General features: G+C 34.4%; 2 protein-coding genes across 4 annotated transcripts in view; one reads left to right on the top strand and one right to left on the bottom strand.

The window, feature by feature from the left end:
• Window positions 1-15,663, bottom strand: part of LOC141456043 (uncharacterized) — a 38,660-nt gene extending 22,997 nt beyond the window's left edge. Inside the window, exon 1 of the mRNA XM_074131637.1 lies at window positions 15,475-15,663. Within this exon, the coding sequence (XP_073987738.1) occupies window positions 15,475-15,553 (79 nt within the window). The 5' untranslated portion in view covers window positions 15,554-15,663. The remainder of the gene's footprint in view (window positions 1-15,474) is intronic.
• Window positions 15,664-16,004: 341 nt separating this feature from the next.
• Window positions 16,005-21,573, top strand: LOC141456042 (ribonuclease P protein subunit p40-like). 3 transcript variants are annotated; one of them, XM_074131634.1, is made up of 8 exons: window positions 18,135-18,360; window positions 18,433-18,558; window positions 18,647-18,791; window positions 19,655-19,825; window positions 20,412-20,537; window positions 20,693-20,873; window positions 20,997-21,131; window positions 21,370-21,573. In XM_074131634.1, the coding sequence occupies exons 2-8, from the start codon at window positions 18,439-18,441 to the stop codon at window positions 21,545-21,547; spliced, it is 1,056 nt and encodes a 351-aa protein (XP_073987735.1). In that variant the 5' UTR covers window positions 18,135-18,360; window positions 18,433-18,438; the 3' UTR covers window positions 21,548-21,573. The 3 variants fall into 3 exon arrangements, with proteins under 3 accessions (XP_073987736.1, XP_073987735.1, XP_073987737.1); XM_074131635.1 differs by lacking the exons at window positions 18,135-18,360; window positions 18,433-18,558 and adding an exon at window positions 16,005-16,022; XM_074131636.1 differs by lacking the exons at window positions 18,135-18,360; window positions 19,655-19,825.
• The last annotated feature ends 650 nt before the right edge of the window (window positions 21,574-22,223 follow it).

Genomic DNA, 22,223 nt, shown 5'->3' with positions numbered 1-22,223 from the left:
TATTCCTGATATCCAGATCATGGATTAAAAACAATAAAATTAAGAACCAGAAGAGACAATCTTGTGAAATGCATTTAACCCTTAACTGGTATCCTCAAAATCTCAACTTCAACTGGTATCGTCGGGTTAACTTTGACCCGAAACTTTAAAAGCACATTACTTTTAGTGATTACAAGGACTCACCTTGAAGGTGTTATCAGTAGTACAACAACTTCTGTTTATATAATTGACATTTCGCCAGCGAAGAAAGTAAGGTTTGAGATAGATAAACGCAGACAAATTAGATAAAGTAGTGCCTCTAGACATACAATTTTTGTTTTTTTAAATGCCATTGATATTTTTTTTTGTGCAACCGTTGTAACAATTAATAACAATTAGACAATACGAGTGCACTTTGAAACACTAGTGTTAAAAAAGTTAATTGTTTTATTTAAATTGTGCAATTATTATTTTATTCAGAAAATAACTAGGGACATCTTGTTTTTAAAATCATTATTCATGTTTGGTCATAAAACTTACAGACATTTTCTTTTTTCCCTACAGCCGTTTCGGTAAATTTGTTACCTTCTTTAGTGTTTGTACAAAGGAATAATACATTAATGAAAATAAAAACTAAGTAAAAAATATATACGAGGGGGTACCCAAAAATAACCGGAATTGCGTTGCCGCGCATGAAGCTTATGTAGTACGCATTTCTGCCGCTAGACGTGTATAGCGCAATTCCTTGCCAGTTCAGTCCTGCCTGTGTTGTCTGCCTGGCTTGTTCTGTTCATCTGCAGTGATTGTTTTTACCAGCGCTGTTTTGTTCTTTTTTCGTTTTTTATGATGGCAAGTTTAAGTGAACAACGTGCAGCTCTGAAATTTTGTTTTCTACTCGGCAAAAATGCTGCTGAAAGTGTTTTAATGTTGAAAACAGCTTACAAAGATGACGCTATGGGAAAAACTCAAGTATACGAGTGGTTTACTCGGTTTAAAAATGGCGACATGTCGATTGATGACAAACCTCGTTCTGGACGTCCATCAACTGCCCGAATCGACGAAAATGTTGAAAAAATTCGAGAGCTGGTGTTCACAGACCGTCGACAGACAATTGATCAACTGTCAGAGAGTAGTGGGTTATCTTGGAGCTCGGTTCAGCGAATTTTAACGGAAGATTTGGGGATGAAAAGGGTTGCTGCCAAGTTTGTTCCTCGAGTTCTGACTGACAATCAAAAAGAACATCGAGTTGAAACATGTCGTGCTTTGAAACAACAGCTTGAAACTGATCCAGACTTTCTGTCAAAGGTCATTACTGGTGATGAGTCATGGTGCTATGGTTATGTCCCAGAAACAAAGCAACAGTCGAGCCAATGGAAGACGTCATCTTCACCCCGACCAAAAAAATGTCGTCAAGTCAAGTCAAACATCAAAACAATGCTGATTTGCTTTTTTGATGCCAAAGGCGTAGTCCATTCAGAGTTTGTCCCCCCAGGTCAGACCGTCAATCAAACCTTGTATTTGGAAGTTTTGAAAAGATTGCGCAATAGTGTTCGCCAAAAAAGACCCGATTTGTGGCAAACAGGAGACTGGTTCTTCCACCACGACAATGCACCTGCACACACAGCCATCTCTGTTACACAGTTTTTGGCTAAAAATGGCATGGTTCCGCTGCCCCACGCACCTTACTCGCCTGACCTGGCTCCGTGCGACTTTTTCTTATTTCCACGCATGAAAAAGGGCATGAAAGGTCACCGATTTGACAACATTGAAGAAGTCAAGAAAAAAACGAAGAAGGAGCTGTCAGCCATTTCTAAAGATGACTACAAAAAATGTTTCGAACAGTGGAAGCACCGGTGGGACAAATGTATTAGTTGTAATGGAGAGTATTTTGAAGGGGATAAGGTTGTTCTGTAAAAAATTTGTAAATAAATAGCTTTTAAAAAATAATTCCGGTTTTTTTTGGGTACCCCCTCGTATCATGATGCGAGTATAACATACTTGTTTTGTTTTGGTACAAAAAAAACACCGTTTTGTTGCCAGTAAAAACAAACAATGAAGTTCCGACGGTAGTTTTTTTTTATTTGGAATTATATAAGAGGGGTTTTCTTTTTTATTTTTTTCGTAATGTCCCCGAGTAAAACAAATTTAGCTTTCCTAGTTCGTGGAGCAGCTTAACTGAACAGAACCAGTTATCAGCAATAACATTAAATATTAAGTAATATTTAATATTATAGAATAATATTAAAAAATAGAACAGAAAACAAACTCCAAAACATAAAAATAAAAAATATTAAGAAAAAAAGTTATAACGTAAATGGTATTGTCGGGTCAAATTTGACCCAAAACCTATATTTTAATTACTTGCACTGCTCAAGAACGACCGATTTGTAAGGTCGATTGTTGGTGAAGTTGAAAGAAGAGAATCCAAAGAAGGGGAGATGTTTATAGTTAATTCCTATAAAAGGCCACACAAAAGAAAAACGCGCAGGTCAAATTTGACCCGACGATACCACAGTTGAGGGGTAAATAGACTGATGCATTGATTGAACAGAAAACGGTATGTAATTTAATGTTCTTAAATTGGAGGTACTTACCAGGGTCGTTTGAAAAGTCCGTGCAAAAATAAAAACTACTTAATTTTTTGGGGTAAACCTTTTTTAGTTTTCAACATAGTCTCCTTTTAGGCTTATACACTTCGTCCAACGCTGCTCTAGTTTGTTGATCCCTTCCGAATAATAGGATTTGTCCAAGTCTGAAAAATAGCCATTCGTTTCTGCAATCACCTCCTCGTTTGAATAAAATCTTTTTCCCGCCAGCCATTTCTTCATATTGGGGAACAAATAGTAGTCCGAGGGAGCCAAGTCTGGAGAATAGGGGGGATGTGAAACGAGTTGGAACCCTATTTCCATTAATTTTGCGACCACAACTGCTGAGGTGTGAGCTGATGCGTTGTCGTGATGGAAAAGGACTTTTTTGTGGGTCAATCGTGGGCGTTTTTCTTGCAGCTCGGTTTTCAAACGGTCCAATAACGATGAATAATATGCACCTGTAATAGTTTTACCCTTTTCCAGATAGTCCATGAGGATTATTCCTTGCGAATCCCAAAAGACAGTCGCCATAATCTTTCCGGCCGAAGGAACGGTCTTCGCCTTTTTTGATGCAGATTCCCCCTTGGTAACCCATTGTTTAGATTGTTCTTTGGTCTCATGAGTGTAGTGATGTATCCATGTTTCATCCACAGTGACGAAACGACGCTTAAAGTCCTGCGGATTCTTCTGGAACAGCTGCAAACCGTCCTTGCAACACTTCACACGATTTCGTTTTTGGTCAAGCGTGAGCAATCGTGGCACCCATCTTGCGGTTAGCTTTGTCATGTCCAAATGTTGATGCAAAATATTATGTACCCGTTCATTCGAGATGCCCACAGCACTAGCAATCTCACGCACCTTCACTCTTCTGTCATCCATCACCATATCATGGATTTTATCAATGATTTCTGGAGTAGTAACCTCAACAGGGCGTCCAGAACGTTCAGCGTCACTTGTGCCCATATGGCCACTCCGAAAATTTTGAAACCACTTAAAACTGTTCTAATCGAAGGTGCAGAGTCACCATAATGTTTATCAAGCTTCTCTTTAGTCTCCTGAGGCGTTTTGCCTTTCATAAAGTAGTGTTTAATCAACACACGAAATTCTTTTTCGTCCATTTTTTGAAAATCACTCGACTTCCTCGATTCAAACGAATGCCAAACACAAAGAAATAGACCGATCTGGCTGAAACTCGGTGTGTGTTCTTCCAAGTGACGCTACTAACTAAACATAACCTCGATACGCGCCAGTGGTGCTATCTCTCTGACTTTGCACGGACTTTTCAAACGACCCTCGTACAAAGAGAATGTCCATGAACATTTGTCCACTTCCTAGATCAACTAAAATGGAATTTAAATATTTGCTAATGAACAAAACTTTTGAGAAATTCTGTTTAGTATTCTTCTCTTTTATGATAATAGAATTTATAATAAATGATTAAACTTGGAAACTAGGTGAATAGAACCGAACAATTGCATAAATTATCAGCAAGCAAATTGATTCTAAACGATAATCCATGGAAAGTTTAACTACGAGAATCCATTTACCGGTACTGCCACTAATTTATTTTCAAGGTCTACACAAATGGAAATTTACCATAGTTCGTGTAGTTCTATACGTTGTGTATAAGAAATAAATTATTCCTTCCTAAATACTCAACACTTATATAATTGTTATATTTTGTAAAAATTGACAGTTTTTATTAGAAAACATCTGGTATGAGTATCTAGAAGGCTCTGTCGTATTTCAAGAGTGGTGGGAAAATTCATTTTAAACGGTTAGCTACCCTCATATAAATATATACGATAGTAAGGTTTATTATTAATTCATCAACAGGTATAAATGATTAGAACGTGTTATTGTTCGGATAAACTGTCAGCTTCGCCTTCATTTCTCTTGAAATTAAGGCCACAGATTCTACAATTTTGATTTATTAGAGTGGTTGTTACAGAAAGTAAATCCCGAAAATTATTTCACTCTTAACTTGAAGTTTATACGTAATTGATAGTACGAGGTCTGGCTATTAAATAACGAGACTGCTTATGAAAAAAAAAAAATTATTCTACAATCAAATGTTCCCCTTCGTTTTTTCTGTTGGTCAAAGCAATGATGGAAGTCTTCTTTTGTGAGAGCATTTAGGAGCTCCGCCGATTTTCGCTTCACCTCTTCCATCGACTCGAACCGGGTTCCTTTTAAGGCAGACTTGATCATCGGAAACAGGAAAAAAGTCACAGGGTGCTAAATCAGGCGAGTACGGCGCTTGTTCGAGCACTGGAGTGCCTCTAGCGGCTAAATAACGCTTCACAGACAGCGCGTTAAGGGCAGCTGCGTTGTCCTGGTGCAAGATCCACGACTTGTTTTTCCACAACTCCGACCGTTTCTTACGAACCTCGCTCGCGCAGTGTTGCTAAAACTTTCAAATAGTAAGTTTGGTTTACAGTTTGACCCTCTGGAGCCCATTCAGTCATCACGATGCCGTTGATGTCGAAAAAAAACGATTAGCATGGCTTTAAATTTTGTTTTCTACATCCTTGCTTTTTTTCATTCTCCTGGCGTTGCAGGAGTTTTCTAGTGCATGGATTGCCGCTTAGTTTCAACATTGTATTGGAATATCCAAGTTTAATCGCAAGTGATGATGTTTTCCATCAATTCAGGCTCTTCATCTAACCTCTCAAGAGAATCTGAGCATATCAGTTGACGGTCGAGCTTTTGGTAGGGGGTCAAATTTTTCATATTTGAAAAATAACTGAGGAATAGAATTGATACTCATAAGGTTTTTTTAATTTAAAAATCTTATATCTTCTTAAAAATAAGTAAAAATTTAAATGATCGTTTTCTTCTTCTTTCTAGATATTACAGTCCATGCAGAGCTCTAGCCTCCTCAATTTTCCTCAATTGAGGTTTAGAGATGTATTAAGGTTTTGCAGGGTAGGGTTGTCGTGACTCCTACGACCAACCTCCGTAGTAATAGAGGACCTTGGAGTAAACTTTCTTTGCCGAAGCTACATTATCTCCAAGGGAAGGTAGCCCTTGGGTGTGTAGTGTTGACGCCTTGGTAGGCTTGTTTACGTGAATGTAGCATAAAGTGTATTGTGTCCGTTAGTGTACAGTGAAAGTGCATGGAGTACTGAGCTAGAAACCCGTAGGATTGCAACACCTAGGAAACTGCATACAACAGCAAAAGAACCCCTCTGAGAAATGAAGTTTATTGACATCTTTTTTAAATGCGTGGAGGGATTTTCTTTAAATTCCCTTACAGCCAAGTAATTGTTAACAGACACATTTACTGCTTGAACTCTCCGAAAAAAATTCTGTGTGCCCTATCGTATTCTCCATTACTTTTACTTGAACTGAAAAAGTAAAGTCACAACATACATTAACCAGTTAAGCGTGGAATTTAGTTTTTTAAAAACCCCCCGCACAGTGTGTGGAATTAAAATCAGACAATGACTTGTATACACGTCGAACGCAGGGCAAAACAACCAAAAGTTTACAATAGTCGTAATAGTCACTGCAAGCGACTTTTTTCTGCAATCTCTGGGGCTTGAGATTACAGAGCATTCTTTGCTCTTTCAAAATCTTGCACTACTTTACGTATGCATTGCTCTAGTTAACTAGGGACGCAAGAACTTTTACAAGGAAGAAAAGAGCTTTGAATTCTGTGCAAAATGAAATTATGCTCGTACTGAGGTCTGAACTTCTAAGGTAAAAAGTGGCATTGCACAAGGGTTGAGAGCTTCTATTTGTGTGCCTAATTCCCAATCTCTAATGCGGAGACCAAACATGTACCAACCACTTATCATTTGGCTGACTCCCACCACCCACTCCGTATAAAATACTTAGCAGTTCTATTTGTAAGTTAAAGGAAACATCCCACCGAATAATATTCTTATTGTATTTTATTAAAATTTCGAGTTTTATAGTTAATTTTTCACAACGTGTATACACGTCAAAGACGCTTAACTGGTTAATACATCACGATTTGATGATGCGAAATAAAACTTCCGATAATTATAAAAACAATTTATCTCTTACAATATTATAACAATATCTGGACTTTAGCCATTGAAACAAAGGACTGCAGCCCTTAAATAATAAACACTTAAATAATAAGTGGGGAGACTGGCTTCAAGTTGGAATCTGGCCAACTTCAGCGAAGAGACGGAGAACTCTCAGTGATCAGAAAATGTGGGGTAAAAAAAAAAGTTTTCTAACGCATGCGCTCTGTGTATAAACAAATGTCATGTTTCATAAAAAAAAATAATAACTTTTTTCACATTCTCTTGCTTTCGCAAAACGAAACATTGAGATCAATGTTTTAGGTTAAAGTTTTGTTAGCCTGTATTTGTGAAGTTCATCAACTAAAGCAGAGCAGACATTTTTTACTGCGTCAAACTATAATTGCCGAGAGAGAGAAAGAGAATATACTTGTGCTTTTGCTATTCTTCATTAAAAGTTTCAAATTTTCTGCAAGGTTTGTGATTCTAAATTCTAATTGTTCAGCTAAATTCACAGCAGAAAATTTAATTGACTGAAGATGAACTTTTGTCGCTGAAGAATGCCTTTCGCTTTCAACAATAAGCAGCAACTTCAATGTATTTAACAATAAATGACGCTAAGATGAAATGTGTGTTTGTGGAGAAGGCAAGCGGCCTCCCTGTATCATTCAAGAGAGTGTATGAATTTAGTTACCGTGGCTCTCAAGTTAATTCAAGAAATAGTATCAAGCAAGTAATCATTAAGTTGTTTACATATGCAAATAGATGCTGCATTCGACAGATTAAATAGTGAGCAGCCTGACAATACAGATGTACAAGACGCTCATTTGCTAAGCTTAACTTAGGTATTATACTTCCCAATACCGGCTATTCCTTGAAACAGGTTCAATAGAACTTTCTTGCACTCTACAAGGAAAATTATCAAAAAATGTTTCGATGCAGTGAAGTAATTTAAGGAAGAGAAGAATAAACAAAGAATTATACGAACTATTCACAGAAGTTGATGTAGTAAAGATTGGGCTAAACAGATTAAAATTTGGTAGGCTAGTTGGTTAAGTACGGCGTCAAAATGTTAATTCTAGTACAGTGGTTCTTAACCGGTGTTCCGCGAATATGGTCCAAGTGTTCCGCGAAATTTCAATTTTGAATGTATTGAAAATTAGAAACTTAAGAAATATAGGAAAACAAAAAATCGTTCCTTTTTTTTAAATTTGAATTTTCTACCACCAAAGCTGGCCTATCTTTTTAAGTCATAGTGTTTTACAAGATTTTTCCGGTGGAAGTGAATTTATGAATTTGATTAATTTAATTTTGAGAATTTATTTTTTAAAACTATGTAATAATTTATCCTTTTTAATTTTAATTAATACATATATCTTTTTAGAAAATTATATTTGATTTTTTATTATTCATTAATTTTAAGTTCTTGCTAAATGCCGAATTTCAAATTGTTTAATGTTAGTGTTCCACGAGAAAAATATATACATAACTGTGTTCCGCGTCTTTGAAAAGGTTAAGAACCACTGCTCTAGTACGTAGATAAAATTTGAGATGATGATTATTTATTTTGTATTACTATTATTATTTTTCTTCTTTATATTTTATTAATTAATTTAGTTATTTTTTATTTTATTTTTATTTTTTTGCATAAGCATACAAGTTGTCAATTTATTTTGCTTTTGCTTATTTGGAGAAGTTTGCTTTTATTTACCCATTTGTATTTATTTTTTGTGTAAATTTTCTATCTCATTTTTTGTATTTTATTAGCAATGTACCAAATCTATTTCTGTGGCTTGGTGCAAGAAGTTAAGGTGACCAATCGTACTCCTTTAGGGAGGACCGTCCTCCTTTTGTAGGTTCTGTCCTCCCTCGAAAAATGTCCTCCTACCTGTCCTCCTTTTCGATATTTGTCCTCCTTTTTGATATGTTAATCTCTGTATTCAGAAATTGTGTTGAGTTTTTATCGAAAGAAATGCCTGATATTAAAATCGATGACAATTGTCTGTTTGAAGAAATTAAAAGACTGAATATATATTTAAATTCTGATAAATTAGAACAATGGGAAAAATCAACATGTTGAAATTGATAAAAGATGGGTGGAAATATTTAACCATTTCAAAAATGAACACATTCCCTATGAAAATTTAGTCATTCCTGTTGAATTTACGTTGTGCTGCCCTGGAACAAATGCAGCAGTTCAAAGAGTTTGTTCAATGGGTAATGATTTTTGGCTAAGTGAGAAATCAAGATTGAATGTTGATACTCTAGCTGCAGCACTTACTATAAAGTTCAATGTGAAGGATATTTCTTGCTCCGAAATTTCCAATATACTGTTAAAAATTGATATATTGACAAAAAATATCCATTCAATGGAAAAATACTCGTTTAATTAAATAATTATAGTAAGCATAATTTGTAAATTATTGAATTAATAAAATGTTTCACTTATTTACGTTGTACTTTTTTTCTTAAATTTTTTTGTCCTCCTTTTCATTGTAAAAGAATTGGTCACCTTAAAGAAGTGCCAGTGTCAGATTTTGGTAAAAATGAGTAAAAAATCTGTTTTGGTATATTAACCATCAAAATTTTTCTTGCAAGGAGTGCCGAAGTCAATTTCAAAATAGTAACTGAGTTACTAAAACTTACTAGTGCCAATGTCAAAATTTAGCATCAATATTTCCCCCCCTCCTGGTAAACCAAAGAGGACGTACGCTAGTAATCCTTTTTTTTTTTTTTTTTTTTTTTGACATTGACACTTCTTGCACCAAGCCACAGATTTAATTTAATGTATGAGATGACCGACTCCCCCGATGGTCGATGACCAGGAGGCAGTCTTTAATAAAGACTATTATTATTATTATTACTATTAGTTGGTAAGTACGGAAGAGCATAGCATTGCCAAAGAAGACTCTGGAAGAGCTGACCACTCGAGGAGGTTACTACATCCAGCCTAGGTACGTTATCCGGATCGTTTTTTTGAATATGTGAGGATGGGACCCACCCACATTCGACTATATTTTAGAAAAAATAAGGTCAAAATTAAGAAAACATTGGAAAAATTGTCATGGAAATCCTATAACCATAGAAGAAAAACTAGTGATTACTCTGGTAAGTAATGGTTTTCTTGAGAAAAAACAAATAAATTCTTTCTTTTCTAGGGTTCTCAACAACTCGTGGTTCCCTTCAGCCATCACTAGTAACTGCTTTCTTCCAAGTGACACGGTCCTCTGCCTGTTCATCCGTCAGACCATATCCTGCCATCATCTCCTTCACCTGGTCCCTCCACCCACTTTTGGGTCTTCCTCTCTTCCTCCGGCCATCCACCTCGCTGTCCATCACCACCTTAGGCAATCTCTCTGGACCCATACTCCTCACATGTCCATACCAAGTGAGTGCCTTAGCCTCTCTAATCTCCAGGACGTTTCTCTCCACTCCCATCCTTTCCCTGATATCAACATTCCTCACTCTGTCGCACCTCGAACATCCTGCAGATCTCCACCAAAAATCCATTTCCACTGCTAGGAGTCTCTCGCGCTGTCTTCTGTTCAAGACCCATGTTTCTGCGGCATACAATAGAATACTTTGGAAAATCCTCTGAGAGCAACGTCAAGGTATATTTTAAAAAGGGTGGGCGACATACAGCATCCCTGGATTAGTCCCTTTGATGTGGTGAATGGCCGGGAGAGGGTTGAGGCGGTTTTAACTTGGTACCTGAAATTATCATACATTTCTTTGACCATCTCTATAATAGGTTCAGTGATACCTCCTATCTTCAGGGCTTCCCATAACCTTTCCCTTGGAACGCTGTCATAAGCTTTATCAAGGTCTATAAAGACCATTTCCAGGTCTTTCCCTTTTGCGTATCGTTTTTCCAGAATCTGCCTGATTGTAAATATGTGGTCTATGCAGGATCGCCCTGCGCTGAATCCACACTGTTCCTCAGCACTCTGAAATTCTTCTTCTAACCTTTTTCTAACGATTCTTCCCAGCAGCTTTGTGTATGGGTTAGTCACACAGATCCCCCTATAGTTAGAACATATTCTCCTGTTCCCTTTTTTATAGATTGGGTGTCAGGTACCCAACCTTCATTTCCTCCGGTATATTTTGCCCTTCTAAAATGGCATTAAACATTTTAGTCAGTAACCGTGTCAACTCTGGCCCTCCATACTTTAATAATTCTACGTTAATCTCCCCGGGACCCGGCGCTTTTCCGTTTTTGATTGCCTGTAACTCTTTTTGAACTTCTTCCATGAGGACGGCTATTGTCGTGTCACTATGACGATGGGTTTCTTCACTATAGAACTCTTCCCTCGTTTCATTTAGGAGATCTTCGAAATATGTTTTCCATTCGTGCGGCTGAATAATTTCCACATCTATCTTGTGTCTATACTCCTTCCTCAAACTCCTCAGTACCCCCCAAGCCTCCGCTGACCTTCCGAAACCCAACTTACTATTAACATCAGCGCACATCTCCTCCCACATCCGGTTCTTCTCCTCTCTCACTCTCCTGTTCACCTCCCTCTTCCTCGACACATACTCCTCTCTACTTGCTACATCTTTAGCCGATAACCATTTCCTAAAAGCCCTTTTTTTCTCCTCTATAAGTTGCAGTACTTCTTCCGTCAGCCAACTCGTACTTCTTGTTGTATTCTTTGCTCCTAGCACCTCCTTTGCAACCTTCCTGACCACTGAATTCACGTACAAATACATTTCCTCAAATAAATACACATAAAAATAAATGTAAGCACGATTTAAAAAACAAAATATTGTTTAAAAGTAAATAATAACAAAAAATAATGAGTAAATACAGCACTAATTAATTTTTCTACGTCCATTTTGAAGCTCCGATACTGGAGTTTAGCTAGCAGAAAAATGAAAAATTTAATTCTATCATCTATGCTCGTTTATACCATCGCGTATGAGTCACTATTCGCAGCTTCGTTGTGCACGCTCACATTTGAATGTATTATGTTTTTCTTTAAGCGCTGATGCATCACTCCTATCATCTCTGCTATCATCTATGCTCACAGCTCCGTTGTAAACGTACCCTAAGACGTAAGCAAACACCTGAACATTTGCAACTAGTTACAATTCTTAAAGATCATTGAAGATTTTTAAAGTTTGAGACTTTTAAAGTGGCCAACAATTTATTAAACCATGAAGTTAAAGAATTGAATAATAAAACTTAATTTCTAGAATTTAAATTAATGAACACCTGTGAGGATGTAACATGCAAAGGTTTTCGGAAATATTTAACCAACTGAGAGATAATAGAAGAAAACAAATAGTAAATGTGAAAGATCTATTTAAGTCAAGTGACCAGAGATAAAAGCGTTTCATTAATAGTTTAGTGCAAAGGTCATTCGGTCAAATACTTAAAGCCAACTCTTAAACTACATTATTATCAAGAACAGTATCTTCTGAAATTTTTGTCACAATCTTTTGAAAGAAAGAAAACTAAAAGGATTCTACCAATCATTTAATTTGAAAACAGGAAAAAGGAAGTATCAAAGAATTAAAATAAATTGTACTTAATATTTGCAATTAATTAAAAAAATAAGGAAAAAAATAACTTGGTTTCTTGTATACACTATAATAAAGTAAATAAAAAAAAAGATTATAGATTAAAATTATAGATTTCACGATAGAAATTATAGTCCATAACATATAATTACAAGAAAACAATCTTTTTAAATAATTTTTTTCTAAAACTAGAGGTTCTCGGACAGATTGAAACAGGTTAGTTCGATAGAAATTCTATTCAAACAACCGGATATAATAATGCTAATAATTAAAGCCCGCAGGCCTGGTGAAGGGAGGGTTTAAAGGAAATGTTTAAGAAGAAGAATTAGTTAGATTTTAACTATTTTGCTAGTACAAAGTAATAAGTAAAAAATGAATTTATTTCGGGAACTTGTAATTGTAAACAAATCATAGAAAGTTATGAGTTTTAAATAACTTCTGACTTAGCACGTACATCACAACATGGCAATACAAAAAAATGGGGAAAGTGAATGAATATCCGTAATGAAATATTTGATATAAACTTTTTTTAAAAACCTAGATCATAAAACAAAGTTCAAATCATAGAAAAATTATTTTAAATACTTAAATTGAATGAAATACAAATTCTCTATTTAGTTTATTTAGTAATAAGAAATGGTTTCACTACATTTTGTTGGATAGGCTCAGCGAAAGTTGTGTGTCCCAAATAATTCAGTAAAAAAGGAAGTTAAATAAAAGAATTAATGTTTCCGCAAAAGGTACTTTCGCTCGGAATAACTTACTTAATTAATTTAAGTTTTCTTTAAACATACAGTGGTCAAAAAAAGTATTCATACACTAACTTTTCTTACTTTATCTACTGAACTTTTGTTTCTAGGATGACTATTTCTTCAGCACTGAAATCGAAGATAGTAACAATGAATTTAATGCTCTCATTTTCTTTTGTAAACATAAAGAATTGATTAAAAAACAGAAAAATAATTTATTGTATGCAAAATAAGTATTCATACACTCAGTCTGACTGTTATAATTAACGCAAAACTAAAGACCTAATATTTTGTAAGCAATCCCTTTGCATTTGTTATTGCCTGAAGTCTCCTTGGCATAGATTCCACCAGGTTTAGTGTCTCTTGAGATGTGATTCTGCCCATGATTTCTTTAAGTTGGTTAAGACCTCTTTTCTGGAAGAACATTTCAATTTTCGAATTTTGCGCTCCAAATAAGACCATAAATTTTCAATAGGGTTTATATACGGCGACTGTGGAAGGGTGAGAAGTTGTTTCCGGGCATTATAAAGCAGCCATTCCTTCGTTTTTGGGGCTGTATGTTTGGGATCGTTATCCTGTTGAAAGAAGTATGTGCTTTCGATGAGCACGCCAACTCTCAGAAAGCCTCGCGTCAACTTCAGGGACCCTTGTTACGCCACAGACCATCCGAAATCGCCTATATTTGCAACCATTTATTAGTGAAATCAATGGGATGAAGGATTTCACGCGAAAGTTTGCGAATAAGAAGTTTTTTAATTCTTCCCAAATTCTTTACTCAATTCTTTAGGTTTATGAAAGAAAATGAGAGCATTAAATTGTTACTATCTTCGATTTCAGTGCTGAAGAAATAGTCATCCTAGAAACAAAAGTTCAGTAGATAAAGTAAGAAAACTTTACTTTTTATGAATACTTTTTTTGACCCCTGTATATGATGATGTTGAATATTAATTACGAAGAGGTGGAGGTAACCCTCGATCTTAAACTTCTCCACCTTCAAGTTCCAGAGACTGGTGAAGTGAGCCATCTTTAGAATCTTAAGTGAAGACTTGGAAAGCAAGGAGCTTTGACAGTAAAGAATGGTTATTTCTGACTGCTAGCCGCATGCTGAGGAATTTACCAAGAGACAACATGATTAATAAGAATAGTTTTGTAAGAAAATTATCCTTAAGGCTATGTACTAGGCTGAAGAGGAACAGTGAATCCACCATTTGTGGTAAAATTAAAGTACAAGCATTTCTGAGGTAATTGGATAAGCCTAAGAACATTAACTCCAGTAACTAGTATAACCACACTAGAAAGAAGTAGGATATTATTGTAAAACTTATATCTCGTCGAATGTTGGAGCATAACGCTAATTTGATAAGGATGCAAGTACCAAAATAACATTTTTATGTTTTAGTAAAGGTAAACATTGTCAGAAACTTAGCGAAATTAATTAATCTGAGCGAATTATCTAGTTGAAGGAACCTCTATAAGCATAGACTTGCGCTTATTTCCCATGTAACGAAACGGATTCGTCTTAAACTGGGTTGTATTTTCTTTCTTATTTCAGCTAGAGATGTGATTTCGGCTCGAATCTTATTAAAATAGCTTTTATTATTATTATTATTATATATTTAGTAGTAAGCGAGCGATAAGTGATACATTTATTTTTTAGTTTACAAGGGTGAATAAATAAATATGCCAGCATTAAGTATAAACTTAATAAATTTTCAATATTGAGAGACATATGTAATAAAAACGTAAATAAAGACTGTTATTATTATTATTATTAAATATGCTAACACCTAATAAACGTTCTTATCATGACATTTAATCGGGTTTTAAAACTTTATACCACAGCCTTTAAAGTCGAAAAAGTTTAATGTTTAGTAAAGCAAATTTGAAAACTTGTATGTAAATATTTATTTATTTTTTGGTGGCATCATCAACTGCAGACATTGGCGCCTCTAAATCTCGATCTCACTAAGCCTATTATTATTCTATTATTCTCTTCTGCTCATTTGGCCTCTGCCAGAGCACCTTTGCCAACATCGTATGGTAAGAGCTTCAGGCGATCAAAACTGGTGTCACGCAAATATAGAAGAATATGATTTAAAGTTTTTAGTTAACAAGTTTTACTAAACTTTTCAAATCTGACTTTCTACAATGACCTGAGGATACTTAGCCGCCCCCAACAACACTCAACTAACAGCCTTCACAAAAAACATAAAATCCTAGGGCCTGCAGATGATGATAAGTATTTGATGTGGCCAACTATTTGGGTTTATAGAATCCAAAAGCTAAATCTAAACTTCAACACCACACACATGAAGTAAGCAACCTAGAACAAACCCACCTACATTCCGTCACACTGGGGAAGCTACATGACATGGGTCCATTAGGGCTTTAGATAACATAGAGCTTCACCTTTTCTTCTTTATTAATAAACCTTCCTTATCTATCCTATTAAAAACTGAAATTTTAAACAAAATAAATAATAATAATAAAATAGCTGGTTTATTAACATCCATTTTGCTTTTATTAAACCCTCCACAATGTAATTTTATAGGATTTAAAATTGCTTAGAAAGAAGTGATTTTCTTAAACAGGACTTAAAGAATATATTAAAATAATAATAACAATATTTGTATTTACCTTCGTGATAGTCAAAAAGGTCAGTCTGAAGGAAAGAGCTGTCAGTAATGTAAGGTGACATGGCTTGCTCATGATGCATGAGCACTTATTGAAAAATAAAGAATACGAATAACAGAGCTATTTAAGACATTCGACACATCGACACATTCACCCTATCTTCTCGAAGTTCAAACTAAAACTGACGGAATTTGGTTGCCTGGCGCCTAGCGTACAATGAGTCATAAAGTGGTGACGTCAGAGACCTCCCACTCAAACTCCCTAATATACGTTCTCAGTCACTCGCAGTTAGGAAGTGTGTTTGTGTTTAGAGGCTACTGTCGTCTACCCATCTGCCTCCGGCACAGTGGCTCGCAATTGGCCGATTAAGTGTTAAGCAGTAGTAATTTCAGTGACTACAGTCTACTCACAAGTGATAAGTCAATCCAACCCTGAAATATCGCACATTACCTTCCATTAAATCCACTCATTGCGTTATCAACTGAAGTACCATTCGATTTTACGTGAGTGAGTCTACAACAGGACTATTATAACTGTTTTGACTGTGAATGGTACATTTACTATGCTATAAATATTTATACCATGAATAATACCCTAGATAAAGTGGCACTTTCATCAGACTCAGAATATTAGCTAACATTCAACCCTCTAATGTAATTTAGGACACAAAGCCGTAAATTATACGCAAATGATTCTTTAGAACAGTTCTTCAACCTTTTACACTTTTAAGAACTCTTACGGTGTTCTTAGAGAAACCTCATGTTTTAGTAGCAGATAAAATAGTTTTTCAAAACTTTTTTCTACTCAATTTCGCAAAATTATTCTTGTATATTTATTTAATCTTAATACAAACTTCTTAATAAGACAATTAATAATGGAGGTAGCGAATCAGGTTTTATTTTATTTTATTTTTAAATAAAAAAACGGATCAATATCCAATTTACAGAAACAACAATATTAATAACATAAATAATACAAATTTAGGTATTTATAAGGTAGGTTTATATATTTTAGGTTTATAAATAGGCTTTAGCATTTTATTTTACGTTTTAGAGGTTATTATAAAGATTTATACAATACAAATAGTTCAAAGACATAATTGACATCTGGTTTATTTAAAAAATTTTGTATATCTGTGCCACAGAAATCTAAGTTAAGATGATTGGCTGTTCGCATCATTTTATTTATTTTCTAGAATACATTTTATGAATGCTTAACAAAAGGAACAAAAAGGAAAGCGTCTCGATTGGTGTATTTGAAGAGGAAAATATGCAAATCTCCTTATTTCTAAGATTCATTCGCAGGTTTTACTCAGTACAAGTTTTAGTTGCAAAGACTTCGGTTTGGAAGACGTGGAGTATCTTCCGAGAGATTTACCCATGTGTATCTCAGGGTCTAACTTCATACACTCCAGCCCCAGTCCCACTAGAGCCATCCATAAACCAGATGCCTCCCTTCCGGTACTGTTCTGTCCAGTAGATCCTCTATCTGAGGCTCCACATCAAGTGGAGCTCCAAAACTGTGGAAAAATATGAAGGAAACTCAAATTCCTGAGAGTTAGGCACTTTTGAGAAGAAATACTCAACCCTTTAAATATTTTCTTGGAGTCCTTTCCAGGCTATTAGACCTAATTAAACAAATTTAGAGAGATATTTCTACGAGAGGTATTTCTAATATCTCATGTGATCTCCTCTGGAGAAATTTTGTCTTAGACATGAAATTTCCTATGCAGCGTATCTAGTCTACGTTATAATTACTGTTTTGTAGAGTACATTACTGGAAAAACGTTCCAATTTTTTCATTTGTACTGGGAGTTTCTACCATTAAATCTCCCGCTAGGGGCGCCTGTAAGCAGATTTAATAACTTTCGATAAGAGAAAATACCAATGTGGCTTTAGTTCTGGGAGATCTACCGTAGACCACAGAATAATGCTGCAAAAGTGCTATGAATATAATGTCCCACTCCATAATCTATTTATAGGCCTTAATCAAGCCTATGATAGTTTAGATAGGTTTCTGGATGAAACAGCTGGGTTTCCCAGCTAAGCTTATAAGGCTTACGCGAATGACTCTCCTATACAAAGAAGTGTTAAAGTTCAATTAGAAATCTCTGATTTCTTTGGCATCACCAAAGGCCTAAGTCAAGGCGACCCATTGTCCCCTATTCTTTTTAACTTAATCTACAATAGATTGAGCCAATACTTAGCATGACATTGTTATCTTTAAACTTTACTAGTCGACTTAAATACTGCCGGTTTTCGAAAACTGGAACTAATAAAATATAATTATTAAAATAAAATTGCACAAAAGAAGTTATTGATTTAGAATAGGTTGAATTTGAAGATCTAAAATACCAAAGAAATTGAAAGGGAAGAATTGAATTGTTTTATAAAGCGAAAGTGTATGCTATCTAGTAACGATTGCTAGAACTACCACAAAATTGTAGTTTTATAAATCGCCGCTAGATAGCATGAAAATGTACTTTGCGAGTTTATATTTAGAATAAACAAATACCTTTAATATGTGAAATGCTGATAACAGCAAAGTATTGTGATTATTTATGATATTATTCCTCTTGGCATTCTCTATAAACTAATCCAGCCCAAGTGTTGTATATTACGCTTTAATGCCAAAATTATCAATAAAAATTCTATTTAGATGATACTAATCACATCTCTATTTTCCAATCATTACTTCATTTAAACTTTCAGCTTATTAGTTACGCCTACTGATTGACACTGTTTGCTACATTTCTTTGTTATCATCACTAGCCCGTCACTAGTAAGATGTAAGGCTCATACATATGTATGTATTTGTTTTGTCCATACATATCGACTTATCGAGTATAGGTTATCATGTGACCAAAAACACTGTCAGCTTGCGTATTCGGTAGATATTCTAGTCAGAGTGGTAAATTAGAATTATTTTAATAATTATTTCAGCTTTGTATTTTCTGGCCAGATCCTAATGCTTGCTCCAGATATTTGTAACTTTAAACTTAAACATACTCATAATACTTTTTCCAAATGTGTTCTAAACGGAGATCAGTTAGATGACATTATGGCGAAACATTCTTTCAATCATTGTGTAGGTGAATTAATGATACATTTATTTTAAATTTGAATTCAATATTTGAGCCAAGTAAGGTATAATCTTTAATTTTCTTGTGTTACAGGTTTGTGCCGTGTTTCCTGACACACTGAATTTGCCTGCTGATCTTAACGAATGTTTCAGTTCCGACACTGAATACTATAAAGTATCTAATCTCCCAGTTAGTGAATTCGTTGACAATGTTTTTATTGAAGCATTTGTTAAAAGAGGTAATATTCTAAGGTAATTGGTTTAATTTTCTTTACAACTCTTCTTATTGCGTACTTATGTATGTATGCCTTCATTGAAAACAATTTTCGAGTAACCTAGTTCTAGTATATATTTTTGATTGCTTGTTTATTAAGTAAGCACGATCGCACAAATATTTCAATGCCCGTATATTCTCAATTCATTATGAGTGAAAATATTTTAATTAACGCAGTATTTTGTGTTTAATACTCATCAAATTAAGATTTGAGTATTTCATGATGCCCCTTGGTTCTTTTTTAATGTTTTCTAAATTTGAAGTATATATCGCCTAAAGTTTAATAGACCATCATGAAGAGGAGACATTTAGGAGAAAAAAAAACATGTATCCCCAAGCAAATGTCAAAAATGTGCACATAATCTACAAGTTAGTACAAGTCCAGTATAAGAGAAAGATTGGATTTTTAAATGACTAGTAAACTTCTACAATTAATTAAGTGTTGCTTCCAGATAAGGTATTTTTTAAGTTTGGATTGAGTTGTTTTTTTTTGTCAATTCGTTTGACTTTCTTTAAGCAGAAATTCAAACTTTTTCGTTCATTTCAGAAGTATTAACTAGACTTACAATTTTGATCTGACAACGTCATTTTAATCAGATAATTTTTGTGTGACCCCTTCAATTGAAATTATGTCTAACTTAATTCGTACGCTTTGGTTAATTGCAGTTGAGGATTTTTAGAAAGCACAATTCTTTTGGAAAAACATTGTAGATTATAGAAAAAATTGATGATAGTGGTCTTTGTTCTATATTCATGATGTCAGGATCTTACTTTCGTTACGTGCATTGCAAGGCTATTTTGAGTTGCATTTCAAAATTTGTTTTTCAGGAGAACTGACAGCTCTTAGTATAGATACTCTCTTAGATATTGATGATTGTGCAGCAGTTACACCAAAAGGATTCCTGGTTCTTTCACTAAATAACGATACTTTTCTAAAGTTAGGTGTGGATAAAGGTCCTTCTGTCGCTTTGATCAGACAAAAGGCAGCAAATAAAATACGTAAGTTACTTATTTTTAAGGGTAAGAGTATTGGAAATTTAGTCTAGAATTACCATTAGTTTTGTGAGTAAATTTCTTTATATATACATTTTGAGTATGTTTGGAGAGAAAACTTTTACTTCAAAACTTAAAGTTTTACAATTATAGCGTCTTCAGTCGTTTTTGTTTACACCAAGCGGCATGCAATAACCACACCTCAACTATTTTTATAATTTTATAAATATCTCCGTGCCTCTCTGTCTCTTTTTGTTACACCTTTTATTCTTGTCAGAGGACAATTGTTAACAGGTGACATCAATCATTATGCAAGAGTCTGATACGGGTTATACCAGAAAAAAACATGTTTGTTAATACGTTGAGGAATGCTTCTTCTGTAATCTGCACTGTAGCATCGAAGAAGATTCAAAATATCATCGAAACGTCTGCATAAAAATTAATAGTAATTCTTGACATAATTGCTGCACATCAAATGTTATATATGGGAAGTCGTCATAGTATTTCGTAAAGGGATACAAAAAAATAAATTCATTAATAAAACAATTTTTAATATATGTAATAATAATTTAATTAAATGTGTTTTTTTTAGAACTTCATATTAATCTCAAGAATACCTGTTTTAAACCTGGAAGGAAAAATTATGATCGCATTCAAAATCAGTTGAAAAAAATGAACCATTTATCTATGAACTTCGTTTTTTCTTGGGAACCTGACAGTAAGTAAATACAAAATTTAGTTATTTGTAATTGCTTGTTTAAATGGGTTTGTGAGTTATTGCATTATTGCAATCAAACTGCTGTTGCTAATGGGTTTATTTTATTTGTATTTATATACCATGTATATAAATGTACATTCATTTTTCTGGCACAGGTGCGAATGTTTGCCCCTCTTCAATAGCAGCTTATTTTCACAAAAGAGGATATTTGGTAGAAGAATGTTACCTTTCTAAAGCAAGTAGAGTCGATTACAACGTTAAAATACCTCCAAAAGGTGCAGATCCAGAAGAATTATTTGAATGGTTTGGGCTGCATGCTCTTGGCGCTAGAGAACAGTATGTGCATATACATTTCCATAGTAATACCCCCTCACATTCAACTATGAATTTTGCTAGTATTCAAATTAGATCTCTCTGCTTATTTATTTATTAAAAACGTAAATTGATATTTTTCTCTAGTCCAGATCCTGTACATCACGAATTTCTATCCACATATCCGGGAATGGATATGGACAATGTTGGGCAAGTTGTTTATGTTCAGTGGACTGGGTTATTTACAACTCGTAAGCTTGAGAAGCTGCTAAACAAATTGAGGTAATTTCCAATTTTCTTTTCGGTCACAATGTGTCCTTATTTTTGTTAGCTTATTTGAAATATCGATTTAAAATACTAACACATACATAAATAAATTTTTTGAACGATTTTCGCCATTTATTTTTTATTTTTAGTAAATAGTAAGGTATAAACTAGATATATACTTTTAATACTTGCTATTAATTAGAATATATGCATAAGTAAAAATCAATATAAAATTAATTTAATTTTTTTTCAGAAAGTACATAACTGACCGTCAAAGCATTCCTTTTATCGGGTTGCATGTCCAAGGATTTGACGATGCTCCAGTATCTTGGGATAATAAAGCTAACCGTTACTTAACTTATAGTGATAATAGTTATAGTTACATATTATTTCCTACTGGAAATGTGAACATCATGAAGACTTTTGTATGACAATATATTTTGTATTTTGATTTTTACATGACGTTGTTCATTATTTTGCCTCTTTTTTAAGATTTTTTTGCAAAGCCATTTTATAAAACTTCATTACAATATAAAAGTGTTACCTTTTTTAGAATTACAATTTATGGAGCTTTTCTTTTACAATATTATTTTCAAATTCATAGTTTCGTATTGCAAACTAAATCTGTCAATCAACACAGGTCTGTGTTCCGGTTTTGCAAATAAATGATATAGAAAGAAAAAGAGGTAGAAAAAGTTATGCGCAGCTAATCAGTGCTTACTGAACTCATGAAGGCAGGCGTTTCCGGAATGGGACTTTATGTATAATAAGTAGTACTCGTATTGATTAGTCTAAGTAAGTAAGTAAAGTAATCGCCTATTTTTCAGGCGGGGCCTAACGTCCAACTACCAATTAAGTATCGTGGACGGAGGCGACTAGCAAACATACTTTACAGTATATTTCTTTTATTAAACATTAAATAAAATCCAAGGCTTACAGACCGGGAATCGAACCCACTACCACAATACATATTAGCTTCGCAGGTCTCGCCTCTAACCGCTCTGCTACCGTGGGGCCCATTGATAAGTCTTAAATCTCAATAGAAAAATTTATTTTGTGTCAATACACTAACGAGATATGCAAAAGAAAAATGCTAAGTTAGATATG

Source organism: Rhodnius prolixus, unplaced genomic scaffold (assembly GCF_049639745.1).
Source record: "Rhodnius prolixus isolate KJV_2025 unplaced genomic scaffold, Rpr scaffold_4, whole genome shotgun sequence".
Classification (NCBI taxonomy): Eukaryota; Metazoa; Arthropoda; class Insecta; order Hemiptera; family Reduviidae; genus Rhodnius; species Rhodnius prolixus.
The sequence above is the reverse complement of the archived record's forward strand: the minus strand, read 5'-3'. Positions and strand labels throughout refer to the sequence as shown.